General features: G+C 37.3%; 2 protein-coding genes and 1 pseudogene across 5 annotated transcripts; all 3 read left to right on the forward strand.

The window, feature by feature from the left end:
- Positions 1-502: 502 nt before the first annotated feature.
- On the forward strand, positions 503-3,502 carry LOC147278602 (branched-chain-amino-acid aminotransferase 2, chloroplastic-like). Of its 4 annotated transcripts, none has more exons than XM_086249865.1 (10): positions 503-706; positions 1,092-1,168; positions 1,276-1,459; positions 1,577-1,753; positions 1,877-2,008; positions 2,087-2,185; positions 2,308-2,424; positions 2,765-2,860; positions 3,001-3,113; positions 3,249-3,502. In XM_086249865.1, the coding sequence occupies exons 1-10, from the start codon at positions 629-631 to the stop codon at positions 3,361-3,363; spliced, it is 1,188 nt and encodes a 395-aa protein (XP_086105991.1). In that variant the 5' UTR covers positions 503-628; the 3' UTR covers positions 3,364-3,502. The 4 variants fall into 4 exon arrangements, with proteins under 4 accessions (XP_086105991.1, XP_086105993.1, XP_086105992.1 ...); XM_086249867.1 differs by having other exon boundaries at positions 1,279-1,459; XM_086249866.1 differs by having other exon boundaries at positions 504-706; positions 1,095-1,168; positions 3,249-3,501.
- Positions 3,503-3,786: 284 nt separating this feature from the next.
- Positions 3,787-10,429, forward strand: LOC147278603 (uncharacterized). The gene is made up of 4 exons (XM_086249864.1): positions 3,787-4,135; positions 4,233-4,524; positions 4,613-4,823; positions 5,378-10,429. The coding sequence occupies exons 2-4, from the start codon at positions 4,294-4,296 to the stop codon at positions 10,234-10,236; spliced, it is 5,301 nt and encodes a 1,766-aa protein (XP_086105990.1). The 5' UTR covers positions 3,787-4,135; positions 4,233-4,293; the 3' UTR covers positions 10,237-10,429.
- Positions 10,430-11,150: 721 nt separating this feature from the next.
- Positions 11,151-18,416, forward strand: LOC147278604 (uncharacterized; annotated as a pseudogene).
- Positions 18,417-21,441: the final 3,025 nt, after the last annotated feature.

Raw genomic sequence — 21,441 nt, forward strand, 5'->3', positions numbered from 1 at the left:
GGTCCATGAACTTTAAAATATTTCAAATATACACTAGATCTATTATCTAAATTGAAAAATGAATTTTTGTCCATTGATTCGTTGAGAGATCAGTTAAATGACAGCTTGGCTTTTGCTGACCGAGATTACTTGGCGATGTGGCGCTATCTCAGCAAACATTTCTCGCCAAATGAGCGACACAGACCCACATTTCTCGCCAAACATTTCTTGGAAATGTATGCTGAGTTGGTGCCACGTCGCCAATTAATCCCCGTTAGCAAAAGTCAAGCTGACATTTAACTGATCTCTCAATAAATTGATGGACGGAATTTCATTTTTCAATTTACATAATAAATCAGGTGTATATTTGAAATATTTGAAAGTTCGTGGACCCCGTTGAAATAACATATATAGTTACGTGTCTAAATTGAATTTATGACTATAATTTATTATTTTTCCCCTGCCCATCCTTCTCTGCATTTTGACACTCTGTATTTGTATTGCCAACTCTCTCTGTCTGTCTCAGTCTTATCTCTTGCAATTCCAATTCAATCGCCTTGAATAGTGGATACTCTGTCTGACTAGTCGTCATATTCAAGTGGATTGGTTGTTTGAGAAATTGAGAGGTCAAGGACGAACGAAATCAACCATGATTCAAAGGACCACATGCTTTCAAAAACTGGTTCGATCTCTTGGAGTTGGTTCTTCATCATCTTCATCATCCAAGGTTCATTATATTTCATTCAACCTTTGTTTTTATTTTCTTTTATTTTCTCTATATTTTCCTTCCCTGCTCTGAAATAACCATCAATATAATACCTGGAGGCAATTAGAGAATGAAACTTGGGTTTTCCTCTGTTTTCTGATTACATGGGTTTTCCTCTGTTATTTTTAACTATATGAATATGTTATGTAACTTATGTTAGTTTCTTATTCAATAAGTAGCAGTCATATTTCTTGTTTCTGGTTTTATATTTGGCACAATAAATTTGTTGACCCGAAAATATGTAGGGCCCTTGTAGAGTTACACATTTTTAAGTTTTTCTTTTAATGCTTAATATTCTGTGTACTGGTTTTTACTCCACCATTAATGTACCCTTTTGTCATATTAGCAGCTTGGAGTTCACCGTTGCTTGGGATCATCTGCTGCATCTAATGCACAAGAAGCATGTGAACCATCTGTATACAGGTAGGTTGAGAATTTCTTCTATACCATTAAATGTTTTTAAGCACTGCTGGTCTGTGATGCACACATGTCTATGCATGTTTTTGATCTTTTCTGCATTGTTTGTACAGCAGTAATCATAGTAAGAATGAATATGCTGATGTGGATTGGGATAACCTTGGATTTGCTATAGTGCCAACTGATTACATGTACACTATGAAATGTTCCAAAAATGGTGAATTTGAACAAGGCCAACTTAATCGATATGGTAATATTGAACTAAACCCTGCTGCTGGAGTTTTAAATTATGGACAGGTGATTAAGCTCCAGCCTTTAATTTCATCCTAAAAGATTCATATTGTTTCATGCTTAAATGTATAAAAAATAATTAGATTTGGAATAAACTCATTGTTGGGACTGTAATGTAAGCAGGGATTGTATGAAGGCACAAAAGCATACAGGAAAGAAAATGGGAATCTCCTTCTCTTTCGTCCGGACCAGAACGCAATCCGGATGAGGATTGGTGCTGAAAGAATGTGCATGCCCTCACCCTCCATCGATCAATTTGTTGATGCTGTGAAGCAAATTTCTCAAGCTAACAAGTGTTGGGTAATCTTTGTTTTTAATTTGGCATTGGAAGCTTTGTTTGTTTCTGAGTTACTTCTCTTCCTGTGGTCTAGAATTTGTGTGTAAGTTACTTACAATTTTATAAATGTGTGCCACTGAAAACAGGTTCCTCCTCCAGGAAAAGGGTCTTTGTATATTAGGCCTCTACTTATAGGAAGTGGCCCGATATTGGGTTTGGCCCCAGCACCTGAATACACATTCCTTGTATATGCTTCCCCTGTCCGCAATTATTTCAAGGTTAGCAAGTCTTTTTCAATTTAAGCTTGCTGCACCAGCAGCTATGGAAGATTTATATTCTTCATGTTCTTTTAAAAGGAGGGTTTTGCACCCTTGAACATATACGTCGAGGAGGAGTATGATCGTTCCTCTCGCGGTGGAGCCGGAGGTGTCAAAAGCATTACCAATTATGCTCCAGTAAGCAATTTTTCTCTCATAGAGTTCAAGTCTTGAAGAAGCTAATTTTGAATAAAGGTTAACTTTCATGGAAGTATAAGTGTGACTGTCACTGCCTGTTATAACTTGTCATTCATATGTAGGTTTTGAAGGCACTATCCAGAGCAAAAAACAGAGGATTTTCTGATGTATTATATCTTGACTCAGTAAATAATAAAAATCTAGAGGAGGTCTCTTCTTGCAACATTTTCATTGTGAAGGTACCATTAATTCAGCTTCTCTTTATAGTATATATAAACGCTTACCAAGGTCTAAGCTGGCGTCTAATGTCTACTCTTTATCCGATGAATCGACTACACTGTCTTTTTTCTCCTGTCATGAATTTGATTGTTTTGTACCAAAAAACATTTTCCCTTAATCACCGCTCTTAGGTAACTTTCCCACTAAGTTATAGTTCTGTCTGTAAAATACCATGAAGTTATGGTTCTGTCTGCCACCTTATACTATATATATTATTGTAACCATGAAGTTATGGTTCTGTACTTCTGTCTGTAAAATACCATGAAGGTCTCATCTCATGCATGTATTTTCCATTTTTAGGGCAATGTTATTTCAACTCCTGCTACAGCTGGGACTATCCTTTCAGGAGTTACTCGAAAAAGCATAATGGAAATCGCTCGTGATCACGGTTACCAGGTGATTGTAATAGCCGACTAAACTCTTTGGCCTCCAAAATGCAAACAGTTTTGTGATTTATAATATGACTATATTAAAACTTTGTAACTTATGATCTCTTACGAACATATTCTAACACTGCCTCCCCAACTGTGTGACAGGTCGAGGAACGTGCCATTCCAGTGGATGAATTGAAGGATGCAGATGAAGTATTCTGCACAGGAACTGCTGTTGGTGTTGCTCCTGTGGGCAGCATTACATATCAGAACAAAAGGTGTGCTATTACATAGGATTAGGATCATCCAGATTCTTTTTTCCTTTTTTGTTTTTGAAAAAATAAAAATTATTAAAAATAACATTTAGCAATATTTTGATCTTACATTTGCTGCTGTAATTGACTGATATGCAGGATGGAATACAGAACAGGTGCTCACAGTGTATGTCCAGAACTGTACTCTACCCTCATAGGAATTCAAACGGGTCATATTGAGGATAAGAAAGGCTGGATTATTGAAATTGAATGAGAGCTCTTTAACCCACCTCAATCATTTCAAAATATTGCAGTGGGAATTAATAAGATGTACAAATTAAAGTCTCATCCATTCTTTACCAAGAAATATGTACAGATTATTATGCAATTACCATTCACCCATTTATATAATATATCAGTTTCTTATAATTTTTTACTTATCATTCGATAATTAATAATCGACTAGTTAAAAACTTTTATGAATCAACTAATAAATTTAAAAAGGTCAAATTATATTTTTAGTCTATGTAATTTAAATCATTTTTTACTTTGGTCACGTAGTTTGTTATATTTTCATAACAATTGCAATCAAGTCCAAAATATTTATCTCGTCTATTTTAAAGACAAAATTTCGACGTAGCACGCTAACTTCGTATATTCAAGTTTTTAGTACTAACTACTTAACCAGGAGAGAAAAGCAAAAAAGCACATCAATTCCTTGAAGAGCAAGAAGACTGAAAAAAGAAAAGAGCCATAATGAGTGTCTTCAAACGAGTCAGTCACTGACTGACTGGCTAACTCGGCGACTTGATGTGTCTCGTCAAAGGTCTAATTCCATGCAGATACACATACATCATCATCATTACATTTTTCCTTCTCTCTTCTGCTTACCACTTTCTCAGAGGCACCAACCCCTCCTACCTTTTCTCTCAATCTCATCTGCTACCCATATTTCTCACTCTCACTGAAACCTCCAAAGCGAAAAAGAAACCAAGGTGACCCATTTGTTCTGGTGGAGTTCCAAAACTCTGGGATTTCTTAGAGGGGTATGCTCTGTTTGTTTCTCTCTGTTTCCTGAGCTAATGAACGATCATCCTCACAAATAAAATTTCTATGTTTCTCATTTTATCTTGTAATTGTTAGGGGTTTTATTCTGGCGCTTCCTCTGCTTGTTGAGTTGAGTACACCAATACACCATTTCTGCATGATGAGTACACCATTGCAGAGAGCAACCATAGAAAGCTCCACAAGGACCACAAATGAAGATTTTCTTTCTTTCACTGCTAAGTTTCACATAAAAGAGATTAGGACCAACAAGTTCTCCATAGGGAAGAAAGAACCAAACCCCTTAACGCTCGATCTGCACCACGCGGTGACTAGCCTCTCCGCGGAACTCTATCAAAAAGATATCCATTTCATAATGGAGCTCATACAGGTCTTTTGCTTTTCTTTTAGTTAATAATTTATAATTTTTTCATTCTAGTCAAAACTTATATTTTTCCTTTTTGGGTTTTCATTTGTAGAACGCTGAAGACAATGAATACAGAGAAGGGGTTGAACCAACGCTGGAATTTGTGCTCACCCAGAAGGACATAACAGGGACTGGAGCACCAGCTACTCTGCTGGTTTTCAATAATGAGGTTGGCTTTTCAAGGAAGAACATAGATTCTATCTGCAGCATAGGCCGTTCTACAAAGAAGGGGAAGAGACAGCAAGGTTTTATTGGTGAAAAAGGTAATTAACAAACATATCTCTTTTTGAATTTTTAAACTTTTTGTTAGAATTGGGAATTAGAAATTTAGAACTTTGTGAAAATCTTTTTTAATTCAAAGGCCATTAGGATGTGTTTTAGGAGCATGTGACTAGGAATAAGTAATTATGTGTTTGAGCTTTGTAATTCTTTTCTTGGACCTGAAAGTTGAATCTGTGTTCTATGTGATTGACTTCAATTTTTTTTCATTTATTCTATTGTTGTTTGAACTTAATATAATAAACTGCTCAACAATGTTTTCTGCAACACTTTATTTTGAGATTCTGTATTTGTGTTCCTTTTGTGTTCAAGCTCTTTCATAAGTTCTTAGACTATTTTGGTCCAGGCTTTTATGCCTACTAGTAGATGACCCTTTCAAGTATTATTTTTTTTTATAAGAAAGAAAAAGAAAAAGTTCACCGACTTCTAGACAACAGTGACTAGACCTTCTACTATGTTGCGCATTCTGCATTAGTTTAGTTATCTTTCGGACTTACTGATTACTAAGTTGAACTCATAATGCCAATGTTTCTTTCAGGCATTGGCTTTAAAAGTGTATTTCTTGTGAGCTCACAGCCTCACATATTTAGTAATGGTTATCGTGTCAGATTCAAGGAAGCACCCAACAAAGATTGTGGTATTGGGTATGTAGTTCCTGAATGGGTTAAGGGAAAACCTTGTTTGTCAGACATAAGGGATGTATATGGGTTCAACAAGGTCTTGCCAACAACTACTTTTATCCTTCCTCTAAAGCCTGACAAGGTGGAAGCTGTGAGAGCACAACTGTCAGAGCTGCACCCAGAACTTCTCCTGTTCTTATCCAAGGTAAAGCGGCTATATGTACGTGGGTGTGATCCTGAAGAAGCTGATGAGGTCTCCACAATATCTATATTTAGTGAGACTGAACATATGGAGTTAAGTGATAAATCAGCCAATTCACGTGTTGTTCAACTTTCAGTTAAAGAAAAGAACCGTGTGACTGAGGAGTTGTGCAAGTATTACTTGTGGAGAGTGGCATTTCCAGTAAAACCTGGGAATAGAGTTGGCATAAGGATGGATGTGGAGAAATGGGTGATTACCCTTGCTTTTCCATTTGGAAAAAGACTGAGAAGAGGAACGTCTTCTGTTGGTATATTTGCTTTCCTGCCCACGGCAATGGTCACGAACTTCCCCTTTGTAATTCAAGCTGACTTCATCCTTGCTTCTTCACGAGAATCTATAATGCTGGACAACGTATGGAACTTGGGAATTCTTGAATGTGTCCCATCAGCCTTTGTTAAAGCATTTCAGTCTTGTGTGAGAGAGCTTTCCCTCTTTCCTTCAGAGGGTCAGGCCTTTCAATTTTTACCTGCTAATGCTTCACTAATTCCTGAATTTAACAACTTAAGAGAGTCCATTAGAACGAAGTTACAAAATTTACAGATAGTGCCTTGTCAAATGTTTTCTGGTGAGAGGTGTTTATTCCTGCAGCCTCAACATGCATTTCGGATCCTGCCAAAATTTAGGGACCTAATGGTTCAAATTAAAAGCGAAGGGGCTGTTTCAAGCAATTCAAATTCAATGGAGAGGGTCTTGCATGCATCTCTGGACCTTGAAAAATACAATGCAGTTCTGGACTTTCTAAGTGTGCCATCTGCTGGTGGTCGTTGGTACACAAAATGCATAAACTTCTGCAATCCTGTGCTGTTATCTGATGAGGTCTACATTGAACTACTTGGTTTTATTGCTGATAATGAGAAAAAGTTATCAAAATATATTAACACAATACCTCTTCTAAAATACACCAATCAGGAAGGGAACTTGGAAATGTGTGCAATCATGAAAACCACAACAGAAGGGCCCAAGGTTCGATACGCTACAGACCTGGAGCTTCACACATGGCTGAGCAAGTGCAATATGGAGTTTGGATGTCCTGATAATATGTTTTTCTTTCCCAATGGCACGCAGAAAGCTTTTTTAAATTATCCGAAAAGTGTTAACAAAGAGAAAGAAACAAATTCCTTGAGAAGTTCATCTCTTTGCAATTGGCTTTCGTACCGTGCAGGACTGAAATCTTGTTCAGCATATTATTATGCTTTGTTGCTTTGCAATCATGTATCAAATAAGGAACCAGACCTTGCAATTACATTGGCCAATTTCCTTTATCACGCCCACAGGAAATGCTTTCTTTGTGATAATAGCATATCTGATCTTTTTGGAAGAACCCCATTTATTGATGGGGCTGACCATGTCAGAGTGCAAAGAACTGAAACTCTTGTCCCGTCGTCAGGAAGCAAATGGGTGAAGTTGTTTGGACCTCAAAATCCATTTGTGGAACAAAATTATGTTGATATAGGGGATGTGTATGCTAAAAGTAGTCTATTTCTAGGAGAATCTACGCCTGAGAAAGAGCTTCTTCATTTTGTTTGCAAGTATAGTAAAGCTATGGACTTACCAGAGTTGTATCCTCCAGATGTGGTGTTACAGATAGCATCTTATGAACTGTCAAGTGAGCAAGCATTTTTGCTACTTGATTGGATCAGATTGCTTCGAACTAAGGGTTTATCTTTTCCTACAAAATTTATTGAAAGCATTCGAGATGGAAAATGGATGAAGACATACGCAGGCTTTAAGTCTCCAAGACAGGCTATTCTTCCAGACAAAACAGGTAAAGCTATATTTGATATGATGAAGCATATTCTGAAGGATATCTCCATTTTAGACCTGGAATTTTATATGAATCGAATCAATCTTTATCAAGATGAATTGAAATTTCTTGGTGTGGGGATTGGATCAGATGATGTGGGGAGGCTGGTTACTGATTGCTTTAAGTCTCTTGTTTCTCCTGGAATTAGCAAAGAGTGCACATATAGTTTGTTGACTTTCATTGGGTTCTCTAGAGGGAGCAGTATGGTTGATGAGGATTGGTTGGCTGTTATCATGGAGAAGAAGTGGCTGAAGACTCATCAAGGTTATAATGCTCCCAGGGGATCTATTCTCTTGCAATCTGAGATGGAAGCTGAAACCTGTTTAAAAGTTACAAATCTTCCTATTGTTGATGAAACATTCTATGGAAGTAGGTTAGGTTCTTTCTTATCTGAATTAAGGCTGCTTGGAGTTGCATATGATGTGGGGGAGGTGCAAAAATCAATTGCAGAGAACGTGACTTTAACTTCAAATCTGTCTTCCATGAATGGTGAATGTGGTCTGTTGCTTCTTAAATGTATCAGATGTTTGGGATCTGGAGCTGCTAAATTGATTAAGACGATAAAATGTCAACCCTGGATAAAGACAACCTTGGGCTTTAAATGCCCTTCAGAAACTGTTCTTCTTGATCCTATATGGGTTTCTTTGTTCACTGCTCTTGAGGTCCCTGTAATAGATGAGTTGTACTATGGGAATACAATTAGGAATTTCATTGATGAATTGAATGCAATGGGAGTGGTGGTTGATACTGCTGGAGCAACTGAGATGATCGCTGCTCATTTTAACACCCTATTGTCTTCTTCTAACTTGGCTCCTGCCAATGTTATGTTGCTGTTAGGTTGCATAAGTGGACTTAGTCAAACTATGCCTTTACAGTGCTCTGAACTGCAGTGGTTGTTGCATGAGAAGTGGTTGAAAACACGCCATGGTTACAAGACTCCTGGTGAATCAATTATTTTCAATCCACAATGGGGATCGATCTCGTTGTTTGTTGATCTTCCCCTTATAGATGATGTCTATTATGGTATTGGAATATATAAGTTCAAGGTTGAACTCCAGATGTTAGGTGTCATTGCGGATTTTGAACGAGGAGCTCCGTTTGTGGCTAAAGGTCTCTGCAGCCCTATTGAAGCTGAACTACTTACTGCAGATGGTTTTATATCATTGCTAGAGTGCATCAAGTGTCTGATGTCAAGGCCTCTAGATGACCCTTTACTGGATGACTTTCGCAAGAACATTGCAAAAAGCAGGTGTTTGAAGACCATGAATGGTTACAAAACGCCAGAAGAATGTATTCTATTTGATCCAGCCTGGGAAAGGATTCTGAAGAGGTCAGATGCACCAACCATTGATGAAAATGTTTACGGAACTGACATTTCTGTCTACAAGAGTCAATTAAGACATATTGGCGTGAAGGTAGATCCTTTGGATGTTTGTTCTCTTCTTTCTGGGATTCTTTTGTCACTTACAGAGACAGATTTAATTAAAAGGATTTATAGCTTCCTCAACCAGTTCCAGTGGGGTCCAAAAGATCTAGATAAATGCAACTCTCAGGTGTGGATACCCAACCCAAAGGGTACAGGTGCATGGGTTAATTCTCAGGATTGTGTTCTTCATGGCAGGAGAAATATGTTTGTCTCCCGCTTGTTTTCTCTTGACAAGTTTTACGAGGAAGAACTTCTCCCCATTTTTTCTTCAGCCTTTCGAGTTGCTTACAGTCCTTCCATCAATGATTACTTGCAGTTATGGAACAGATGGGCTTTGAGGGGCAACAACTGCCAAGTGACTGTTGATGAAATCAGCTCGTTTTGGGAATATGTTGTAGACAACTGGAATCAACATTTGGAAGATACTCTGAAGCACAACTTGACCAAACTACCTGCCACAAAGCCCTTGGCTGATGAAATATATCTGATCAGCAGAGAAGAAGTATTCATTGCTGATGACCTCCAACTGAAAAAAATGTTTTCTAGCTTTGACAAGGTTCCTCTGTTTGTGTGGTTTCCCAAGAGCAACAGCTTGTCTTCTGCTCCTCCTAGAAGACTTCATGAAATTTATGAGTCACTTGGAATTAGAAAGATTTCTAAGTCGGTTGAGTGCAATGTGAATGACGTACTATCATTAGAGCATTGGGAAGAGGTCTATCAAAAAAAAGGATTGATTGGGAGGGGTCTAATCAAAATTATTCTGGGTTTTCTTGCTGGTCCACAGGTGAATATGCGATTGACAGAGAGACACAAGGCTGCAAACTCAATAGTTATGCTGTCAGTGTATAAGAGTGACAAACCAATTCATGTCTGCTATCGACTAGAGCCATCTACGAGTACACCAGTGGAAGTGAAAAAACTAAAGCTGGTTCATTGGGAAAAGAATTCCCAGTGGTTGCTCATCGATAAATCAGGCTTTGAAGATGGAAAAGCTGATTTAGAATTTGTTACTTCTTTTGCTGACGAACTGGCTCAAGGACTGTTAGCACAGGTACGACCTACTGCCACAGATATGCTGAGCAAGATTATCCAAATTGGATTTGTGTTTGATTTTAAAGAGAATGAGGTGGAGTTTTTGCTGATGAAAGAAAATTTAGAGTTACGTGTGGAAGATAAAGAGTTTCTTGATGATGCATTCCGCTTGTTGGATTTTCTTCCGTGTAAGAAGTCCGAGCGATTAGGCCCTCCCACACCGATGCCTTCAAGCAAGAAGCGGCGTCAGTGATGGGCATTGACCCTTGCTCTTTTGTTGTTTGTTCATGAAGTTTTATCAGGCTCTTTTGTTTCTTCCTTGGATTATCATGAACGACCATGAAGTTCTATTTTGATGTATTCTATACATGGGTCTGATGTCTGACATGTAAATATTTAATGTATGATCTTTAAGATGGCTTTATACTGTAAAATGAATTAATGTATATGTGCAGTTGCAGTTCGGGCCTTGTCTTGTTTGTTGTTCGAAGAGGTACTGTTTATTTCTTACTAGTCGATGGAACTCGTCATGACTTTGTGTAGTAATTTCAGTAATTTGTTGATATGCTGATAGTACTCAAAGAAATTACACTTAGCCTACCCTAATCAATTCTTATTATCAAACTTTTTTTAACAACTACAAACAAAAAAGACTATTCCATCTATAAACTTCGTTCTTGCATACAAAGGATTTATAGCTTCCTCAACCAGTTCCAGTGGGGTCCAAAAGATCTAGATAAATGCAACTCTCAGGTGTGGATACCTAACCCAAAGGGTACAGGTGCATGGGTTAATTCTCAGGATTGTTTTCTTCATGACAGGAGAAATATGTTTGTCTCCTGCTTGATTTCTCTTGACAAGTTTTACGAGAAAGAACTTCTCCTCATTTTTTCTTCAGCCTTTGGAGTTGCTTACAGTCCTTCCATCAATGCTTACTTGCAGCTATGGAACAGCTGGGCTTTGAGGGCAATCAACTGCCAAGTGACCGTTGATGAAATCAGCTCGTTTTGGGAATATGTTGTAGAATGTAGACAACTGGAATCAACATTTGGAAGATACTCTGAAGCACAACTTGACCAGACTACCTGCCACAAAGCCCTTGGTTGATGAAATATATCTGATCAGCAGAGAAGAAGTATTCATTGCTGATGACCTCCAACTGAAAAAATGTTTTCTAGCTTTGACAAGGTTCCTCTGTTTGTGTGGTTTCCCAAGAGCAACAGCTTGTCTTCTGTTCCTCCAAGAAGACTTCATGAAGTTTATGAGTCACTTGGAATTAGAAAGATTTCTGAGGCAGTTGAGTGCAATGTGAGTGGCATGTTACCATTAGAGCATTGGGAAAAAAAGGTTGATGGAAGAAATGGATTAATTGGCAGGGGTTTAGTCAAACTTATTCTGGGTTTTCTTGCCTGTCCTCAGGTAAATATGCCAATGAAAGAGAGACACAAAGCTGCAAAATTGGTAGTAATACTGTCAGTGTATAAGAGTGACAAACCAATTCAAGTAAGCTATAAACTAATGCCATCTGCGAGTACAACAGTGGAAGAATGTTCAGCGGCTTCTTGTTGGCATTAATTACTTGGTATAGATTTATGTGCTTTCTTAACATTATTTTTAAGAATGTGGTTCAAATATCGAATTTGGTGTTTGTGTCAAACTTAAAGAGAAAAACATGAAAGCACGCAATTCCTTGACGAGCAAGGTACGTAATTTTGTCGAAAAAAAAAGTACATACTTATGTTTCCTTAAAACGCCCTTTCTTTTAGTCATTCACTTTTTTAATTTTTCTTCTAATATAGAATACAGTTTTTGTGCTAACCAAGAGAAACAAAAAAGCACATCAATTCCTTGAAGAGCAAGAAGAGCCGTAACGAGTGCAGAAGGAAGAGAGAAGACGAGTAAGTCACTGGTTAACTCTAATCTCAAAAAATAATTTGGAGCGTTTTTCAACGAGTCAGTCCCTGATCAGTCTTGTCAAAGGTCTAATTTGCATGCAGATACATATATCATCATCATCATCATTGCATCTTCCTTCTACTACTTTCTCCTTTCTCACAGGCACCAAACCCCTGCTACCTTTTCTCTCGATCTCATCTGCTACCCAAATTTCTCACTGAAACCTCCAAAGCAAAAGAAACCAAGGTGGTCCATTGTTCTGGTGGAGCTACAAAACGCTGGGGTTGCTTAAAGGGTATGTTTCTCTCTGTCTTATGAGTTAATGAATGACCCTTCTCACAAATTTCTATATTTCTTATACTAGTTTGTATTTGTATTGTTAGGGGTTTTTATTCTGGCGCTTTCTCTGTTCTCCCTGTGCCTGTTGAGTTGAGTACACCAACTTTGCATGTTGAGTACACCATTGTAGAGAAACGAAACCATGGAAAGGTCCAACATTATTGAAGCTTTACATTCTGCTAAGCTTCACGTAGAAGAGATTAGGACCAAAAAGTTCTCCATTGGGAAGAAAGAACCAAACCCCTTAACTCTCGATCTTCACCATGCGGTCACTAGCCTCTCCGCTGAACTTTACCAAAAAGATATCCATTTCATAATGGAGCTCATACAGGTCTTTTGCTTTCTTTCTTTTTTTCTTTCATTTTTTTTAAAAATAATTTCTTCTTTTCCTTTCTAGTAAAAAATTCTATTTGTTCTTTCTGGCCGGGTTTCATTTGTAGAACGCAGAAGACAAGGAATACAAAGAAGGTGTAGAACCTATGCTGGAATTTGTGCTCACTAAGAAAGACATAATTGGGACTGGAGCACCAGCTACTCTGCTGGTTTTTGATAATGAGGTTGGCTTTACCCATCAGAACATAGACTCCATTTACAGCGTAGGCCGTTCTACAAAAAAGGGGAAGAAACAGCAGTGATTAAAAAGGTAATTTATGAAATAAGAATGATCTATTTTTTTTGTTTGGTGAGGAATAAGAATGATATTTCATTTTGAGACGTTTATAAACTTTTTGTTAGAATTTGGTATTAGAACTCTATGGAAATCTTTCCTAATTCTTCTATTCCTAGTGGGAAGGCCATTAGGATGTGTTTTAGGAGCATGCAACTAGGAATAGGTAATTAAGGGTTTAGCTTTGTAGTTTCCTTATCTTGGACCTGAAAATTGAATCTGTGTTCTATGTGATTGGCTTGGTTTGTTTTTCATTAATTCAATTTTTTTTTTTTGGACTTGATATGTCAAACTGTCAAACAATTCTATTCTATGGTTGAGATTCTGCATTGGTGTTCCTTTTGTGATCAAGATCTTTCATAAGCTCTGCCTTAAGACTATTTTGTTCCAGGCTTTTATGTATTCCTCATTTCTTGACTAGATAGTTTTCTTTTTTTATTTTTTTTATCCATTTCTTGACGAAATAGTCAGGTTATATACAAAACTCCCATCACTAGAAGTCTAGAAGATGACCCCTAAAATTATTTATTTATTTTTTATTTATAAATGAAGATAAATAAAAAGCTTTAAAGAGCCTCAGTTTTTTAATTCTAGATCTTCGAACACGCATTTGTGTTGAATGTATAATGGTAGTTCTCAATGTATTCTATTTATTCAATTCACTTTTTTTTTTCTCACCTGTATAAGAGTTTAGTTATCTTTCTAAATTATTGATTATCAAGTTGAATTATAACACCAATGTTGCTTGCAGGAATTGGATTTAAAAGTGTTTCTTGTGAGTTCACAGCCTCACATTTTTAGCAATGGATATCGTGTAAGATTCATGGAAAAACCAAACCAAGATTGTGGTATTGGGTATATAGTTCCTGAATGGGTTAGTGGGGAACCTTCTCTATCAAGCATAGTTGATGTATATGGTCTCAACGATGTCTTGCCAACAAGTACAATTATCCTTCCTCTAAAGCCTGAGAAAGTGGAAGCTGTGAGATCACAGCTGTCAGAGCTGCACCCAGAGCTTCTCCTTTTCTTATCCAAGATAAAGCGGCTATATGTACGTGGGTGTGATCCTGACGTAGCTGATGATGTCTCGACAATTTCTATATGCAGTGAGACTGATCATATGGATTTAAGTGATAAAAGCGCCCGTTCACATGTTGTTCAACTTTCAGTTAAAGAAAAAAGGTGTGCCACTGAGGATATGTGCAAGTAATATTTGTGGAGACAGGCATTCCCAGTAAAACCTGCAAATAGAGTTAGTACAAGGATGGATGTGAAGGAATGGGTGATTACCCTTGCTTTCCCATTTGGAGAAAGACTGAGAAGGGGTACTTCTTTTGTTGGTATATTTTCTTTCCTGCCCACTGCAATGGTCACAAGCTTTCCATTTGTAATTCAAGCTGCCTTCATCCTTGCTTCTTCACGAGAATCTATACTGTTGGACAACATATGGAACTTGGGAATTCTTGAATGTGTCCCGTCAGCATTTGTTAATGCTTTTGAATCTTGTGTGAGAAAGCTCTCCCTATTTCCTTCAGTGGGTCAAGCATTTGAGTTTTTACCAGCCCATGCTTCACCAATTCCTGAGTTTAACAACTTAAGAGAGTCCATTAGGACTAGGTTGCAAGGTCTAGAGATAGTGCCTTGTGAAATGTTTTCTGGTGAGAGGTATTTCTTCATGCCTCGACAGGCAATTCAGATACTGCCAAAATTTAGGGATCTCTTGGTTCGAATTAAAAGCAAAAGGGCTGATTTAAGCGGTTTATCTTCAGTGATGAAAGTCTTGCATTCATCTCTGGACCTTCAAAAATACAGTGCAGTTCTGGGCTATCTAGGTGTGCCATCTGCTTATAATAGTAGTTGGTATGCATTATGCATCAAATCATGAAATCTTGTGTCGCAAGTATCTGATGATGACTACATTGAACTACTTGATTTTATTGCTGATAATGATAGGGATAACATGTTCTTGAAATTTATTAAAACCATACCTCTTCTTAAATACATCAATCGGGAAGGGAAGTTGGAATTGTGTGCAATTACAAAACCCACAAAAGAGGTGCCCAAGATTCGATATGCTATGGCGCTGAAGATTCACACATGGCTGAGCAAGTGCAATATGGAGTTTGGATGTCCTGATAATGTGTATTTCTTGCCCAATAGCACTATGAAAGCTCTTTTAAATCACACAAGAAAAAATTCTATTTGCAATTGGCTTTCACGAAATGCAGGAGTGACATCTTGTTCGGCAAATGGTTATGCCTCCTTGATTTATCCTCGTATACAGGATAAGAATCTTGCACTTACCTTGGTCCATTTCCTTTATCATTCCCACAGGAAAAGCTTCATCGATGCTTATAACATATATGATCTTTGCAAGAGGATCCCAGTTGTTGATGGGACTGACCACCTCAGAATGCGAAGAACTGTAACTCTTGTCTCTGCTTCAAGGAGCAAATGGGTGAAGTTGTTTGGACCTCAAAATCCATTTGTGGGACAAGGTTACATTGATATAGGGGATGTGTATGCTAAAAGTAGTCTGTGTCTGGGAGAATCTGTGCCTCAGGGAGAGCTTCTTCACTTTTTTATTAAGTATAGTAATGCCGTGGACTTGCCAGAGTTGTGTCCTCCACACGTGGTGTTGCAGATAGCATCTTATGAACTGTCAAGTGATCAGGCTTTTTTGTTGCTTGATTGGATCAGATTACTTCGAACCAACGATTCAACCTTACCTGAAATATTCATTAAAAGCATTCAATACGGAAAATGGATGAAGACATACTCAGGTTATTGTTCTCCAAGACAGGCCATTCTTCCAAATGAAACAGGAAAAGCTATTTTTGATATGATGAAGCATGTTCTGCAGGATATCTCCATCCTAGACCTGGAATTTTATACGAATCGAATCATTCTTTATCAAGATGAACTGAAATTTCTTGGAGTGGGGATTGGATCAGATGATGTGCAGAGACTGGTTACTAATAGCTTTATGTCTCTTGCTTCTCCTGGAATGAGCAAAGAATGCATGTTGTCTTTGCCGACTTTCATTAGTTTCTCTAGAGCAAGAGTTATGGTTGATAAGGATTGGTTGGCTCTTATAAGGAGAAGAAGTGGCTGAAGACTCATCAGGGTTATAATGCTCCTAAGGGATCTATTCTCTTCCCATCTGGGATAGAAGCTGAAACCTGTTTAAGGATTACAAATCTTCCTATTGTTGATGAAGCATTTTATGGAAGAAATTTAGGTTCTTTGTTAGCTGAATTATGGCTACTTGGAGTTATATATGATATGGAGGAGGTGCAAAAATTAATTGCAGAGAATGTGACTATATCTGAAAATCTGACTTCTATGACTAGTAGTTGCTGTTTGTTGATTCTTAAATTTATCAGACGCATGGGGTCTGGAGCTGCTGGCTTGATTAATAGGATTACATGTCAACCTTGGATAAAGACAAATTTTGGTTTTAAATGCCCTTCAGAAACTGTTCTTCCTGATCCTAGATGGAGTTCTTTGTTGAGTGTTCTTCAGGTCCCTGCTATAGATGAATTGTATTATGGGAATGAAATTATGCATTTCATTGATGAATCGAATGCAATAGGAGTGGCGGTTGATACTTCTAGATCAACCGAGATGATTGGTGCTCAGTTTAATTCTCTACTTTCTTCTTCGAGCTTGTCTCCTGCCAATGTGATGGCACTGTTAGGTTGCATCCGAGAACTGAGTCAAACAATGTCGTTACAGTGCTCTGAACTGAAGTGGTTGAAAATACGCCATGGCTACAAGACTCCTAGTGAATCAATTATTTTCAGTTCTAAATGGGGATCAATCTCGTTGTTTGTTGATCTTCCTCTCATAGATGATGTGTATTATGGTATTGGCATATATAAGTTCAGGGATGAACTCCAGACGTTGGGTGTCATCACAGATTTTGAAGGAGGAGCTCCCTTTGTAGCTAAAGAACTCTCCAGCCCTATTGAAGATGAACTACTTACTGCAGACGGTTTTATATCATTGCTAGAGTGCATCAAGTCTCTGATGTCAAGCCGTCCAGATGAGCCTTTACTGGGTGACTTTCTCAAGAACATTGCACATAGCAGGTGTTTGAAGACCAGGAATGGTTACAAAATGCCAGAAGAATGTATTCTGTTTGATCCGGCCTGGGAAAGTATTCTGAAGAATGCACCAATCATTGATGAAAAGTTTTACGGAACTGACATTTCTGTATTCAAGGATCAGTTAAGAGGTATTGGCGTGAAGGATTTATACAGAGACATCTTTAATAACAAGGATTTATACCTTCCTCATTGAGTTCCACAGGTGTCCAGAAGTGCTAGATAAATACAACTCACAGGTCTGGGTACCTAACCCAAAGGGCACAGGTGTATGGGTTAATTCTCAGGATTGTGTACTTCATGATAGGAAAAATCTGTTTGTCTCCCGCTTGTTTAGTCTTGAGAAGTTTTACAAGAAAAAGCTCCTGCCCATTTTTTCTTCTGCCTTTGGAGTTGCTGAAAATCCTTCAATCAATGATTACTTGCAGCTATGGAACAGTTGGGCCTTGACGGGTAATGACAAAGTGACTTTGGAAGAATGTAGCTCCTTTTTGGAATATGTTGTAGACAATTGGAATCCAGAATTAGAAGATACTCTAAAGAAAAACTTGACTAAACTACCCGCCACAATGTCCATGGCTGAGGAAATATATCTTATCAGCAGGGATGAAGTATTCATTGCTGATGACTTGCAACTAAAGAAAATGTTCTCCAGCTTTGACAAGGTTCCTATGTTTGTGTGGTTTCCCAAGAGCAACAGCTTGTTTTCTGTTCCTCCTAGAAGACTTCATGAAATTTATGGCTTACTTGGAGTTAGAAATCTTTCTGAGTCAGTTGAGTGCAATGTGAATGGCATACTATCATTAGAGCATTGGGAAAAAGTCGATTGGAAAAATGGATTGATTGGGAGGGGCTTAATCAAAATTATTTTGAGTTTTCTTTCTGGTCCTCAGGTGAATATGCCATTGAAAGAGAGACACAAGGCTGCAAAATTGATAGTTGCTCTGTCAGTGTATAAGAGTGACAAACCAATTCAAGTCTGCTACCGACTAATGACATCTGTGAGTACAACAGTAGAAGTAGAAAAACTAAAGCTGGTTCTTTGGGAGAAAAATTCTAGGCGTTTGCTCATTGATAAATCAGGGTATGAGGGTGGAAAAGCTGATCTAGAATTTGTTTCTTCTTTTGCTGATGAACTTGCTCTAGGACTCTTAGCACAGGCAAGACCTACTGCAACAAATGCATTGAGCAAGATTATCCAATTCGGATTTATGTTTGATTTTAAAGAGAATGAAGTGGATTTTTTGCTCATGAAAGAAAATCTAGAGTTATTTGAGGAGGATGAGCAGTTTCTTGATGCTAGCTGCATTCCTCTCGTCAGGAGAACCTGCTCGTGTTTATGGAAAGCGTTCATCTCAGAAGTCAGAGCAACTAGGAGGCCCTTCCACACCAATGCCTTCATGCAAGAAGCGGCGTCGTTGATAAAGGGGCATTCATCCTGGCTCTTTATTTTTGTTCATGACTTGAATTACCAGGACCATGAAGTTTATTTTGATGTTAAGACCAACAAAACAGTAGTTTATTTTGGGAATGTGATGGATTTTGGTTAATCTTCATGTATGCAGTTTGGGCCTATCTAGAGAGTGCAATTCACTTTCCCTTAATCAATTCTGTTAAGACTTGGGACACAAGGCTAGTGCACACTGCTGAATCTGTTATTTTCATTTTTTAAAATGGGGTGCTGAATTTGTTATTCAACTTAATTGATTTGTGATTGTGAATTCTCATTTAAACTCAAGTTTGTTCCATAATAACTAATAAGTGCACTACCCTTTGAATAAGGTTATGACATCTGCTGATGTGTTAAGCAAATACAAGGTAGATGGAATACATGGGGAGGTATTGAAATTTTAGTTGATATATAAAGGAATCAACTATCAACTGGCCTGGAGTCAACAACTTTGAACGTCACAATTAATTAATGTTGACCCACAAAAAGGAAAGTGGAATTTAGTTTGGCCATTCATGACGTCCGTACGAAACTAAACCCCAAAGTACTAGTGCTTGTGTGTACGTAATGCACTCACTAATTTTGATTAGGGTTGGAATGTGATGAAAACAAAAGAAACTAAGCTCGAGCGTTACCAGAGGGACCTTCCTCTAACATGGACTCTAGCTTGAATTAACCAAACATGTAATCGTACGTGTAAAAGGGGTACGTTGACAAATTTGTTTGAAAAACATACATTATGAGAAAAGAGATTAATTTGCAGGTTTATATATATAAAAGTTGCGTGGAGATACAGCTAACTTGGTCACCGTGCCTGTGCGCTTATGTGCATCAAATTAATTAAAATATAGATGCTTTTGTTCATGTCAAACAGAGAAAAGCTAATAAAGCCTGGAGAAGGAAGAAGTTGCCTTGAGCTAGGCAGCTAGCTAGCTGTACTGAATTAATGTGGAACAAGATTGTCAAAAAAATAGTACTACTCAATATGGTTCAAACATGTAGGTCCACTGATTGGAAATTATGTCATCTACACAGAGAAACAGATATTTGTTGATCGTGACTTATTAAACACACTTTGTCCTTGTATGTATACATATACGCACAAAAAATCTACTTAATTTGTTATATATGATATTAATTGTATATATTGTTATAAATGTTCGTTATTAATTGTTACTTTGTTAGCTAGTGGGAGTCTTGACAACCTTTTCTATTTGTGTTTCCATAAAATTTCATACTGTTTTGCAGAGTTTTCCCTGATATGCATTTCAAATTCTATGCACTTTTAACAAATTAAACATAACATGCATTCATCACTAATATATGGTTCACATTTTGCTTAAAATTAGTAAAAATTCTAAAGATAAGAGAGGTGATACTCGTTCTCTCGTATCTATTCGTTGCGTAAGTTATTTATATGATAAGTTGATTATAATACGATGTTTTAAAAATTTTCTCGAAAATAAACATTATTTGTAATAAATATTGCAGTTTTTAGGCTAAAAGAAAAACTAATTGACCTCTTCGATCTAGTCTCTCAAATTAAAAGAAACTGATGTACGTCATTTGGGTAGTCATAAATGAGATGAGCAGACCAGCAAAGGTCAAGTAAGTGACGCCGGTGATTTAACACTCAATTGGCCCCTACCAACTTCAGTATATACATTGGACCTTGATAATGTCTTAACCACGTATACGTTGATGTTTGCTTTGCTCTCCATTTACAATTACCCTTTTTTCTTTTCTTTTTTTGTGGTCAAATTACCCTTTTTTCTTCCTCATTTAATTTTGCCATGCCCGTTGACTGCTAGTTTGTATGTATGCATGCCAATTATATGATAAAGAGGGTTTGTAGAATGCATACCTATGAAGGATAGATCTTAAATTTGATTTTGTTTGTAACTTTAGGGATATATAATACATGAAATTGACGCACTGAAAAAGCGAAAATGAATTTCAAGAATTGTAGCGACATGCGTATTCTGATTTGATGTCATGCATGGCATCATCATTCATCACTCACTGAAAATTACATATAAAACCGTATGTACGTACCAATTCAATTTGGTCAAGAAATCCAATGGCCAAAAAAAGATTTGGTCAAGAAATCAGCACATGCTTGCTTTTGTAATTCCACGTGGCACTGTGGCAGGTTGCACCACACATAAAGATAGCCGCATGGTCGCGGGCACTGACAGTGAGAAGTGAGAAGTATTTATCCTCTATGCATATATGCATGTGAGCTCTATGGAAACCAGTAGTTTCTGGGAACGAAGTAACTATCAATATCATTATATATATCATTAAATTTGGTTTCTCTCTGTCTTGAAATCTTCTTCTCTTGTTGGCCATTTGGTCACCTACCAAAAAGGAACAACACTAATTTCCACTCTCTTTCAATCTTTGCTAACGGCTTGTCCTTTTGCTTCTACAACTCCCGCGCGCCTAGAGTCTAGAGTCTAGACCTATATATATATCCACATAAATGTTGATGTATGTAACCATCGTATACATTACATTTCAAAATAACGTGTGTGGGTAGGTATATACAGTACATTGTATTAAAGCGTACAACGTTGTTTTAAGATTTAGAGTTTTATACTATTTACGTTTTATATTGAAAAAGGATTACATAAAAGCTTGAAACAACATTGTAAATTTTAGTCATAAACACAATATTATAAATAGAAAAATATAAGCAAGAATCATAAATAATGTATGATGTAAATAACATAAAAATGAAACTTACAACCTCTTCCAACAAAATGAATAAATATACCATTAAATTAATTTAGAAAGTATGAAAGTTGTGATACGGTTAAAATAATATCAAGGTAGTATTAGATAGGGCAACAAGTTCAACACAAATGTATTAATTATATATTATATATGGGGCTATTATAAAAATGTGGAAATTATATTAATATTGTCTGTGGGCAGAAGATAGTGAGAATCTGGTTGAAGTTGTAGTTCCAAGAAATTAAAAGAATGAGCAGC

The sequence above is a fragment of the Dryas octopetala genome, chromosome 7, assembly GCF_963921425.1.
Source record: "Dryas octopetala chromosome 7, drDryOcto1.1, whole genome shotgun sequence".
In the NCBI taxonomy this organism is placed as follows: domain Eukaryota; kingdom Viridiplantae; phylum Streptophyta; class Magnoliopsida; order Rosales; family Rosaceae; genus Dryas; species Dryas octopetala.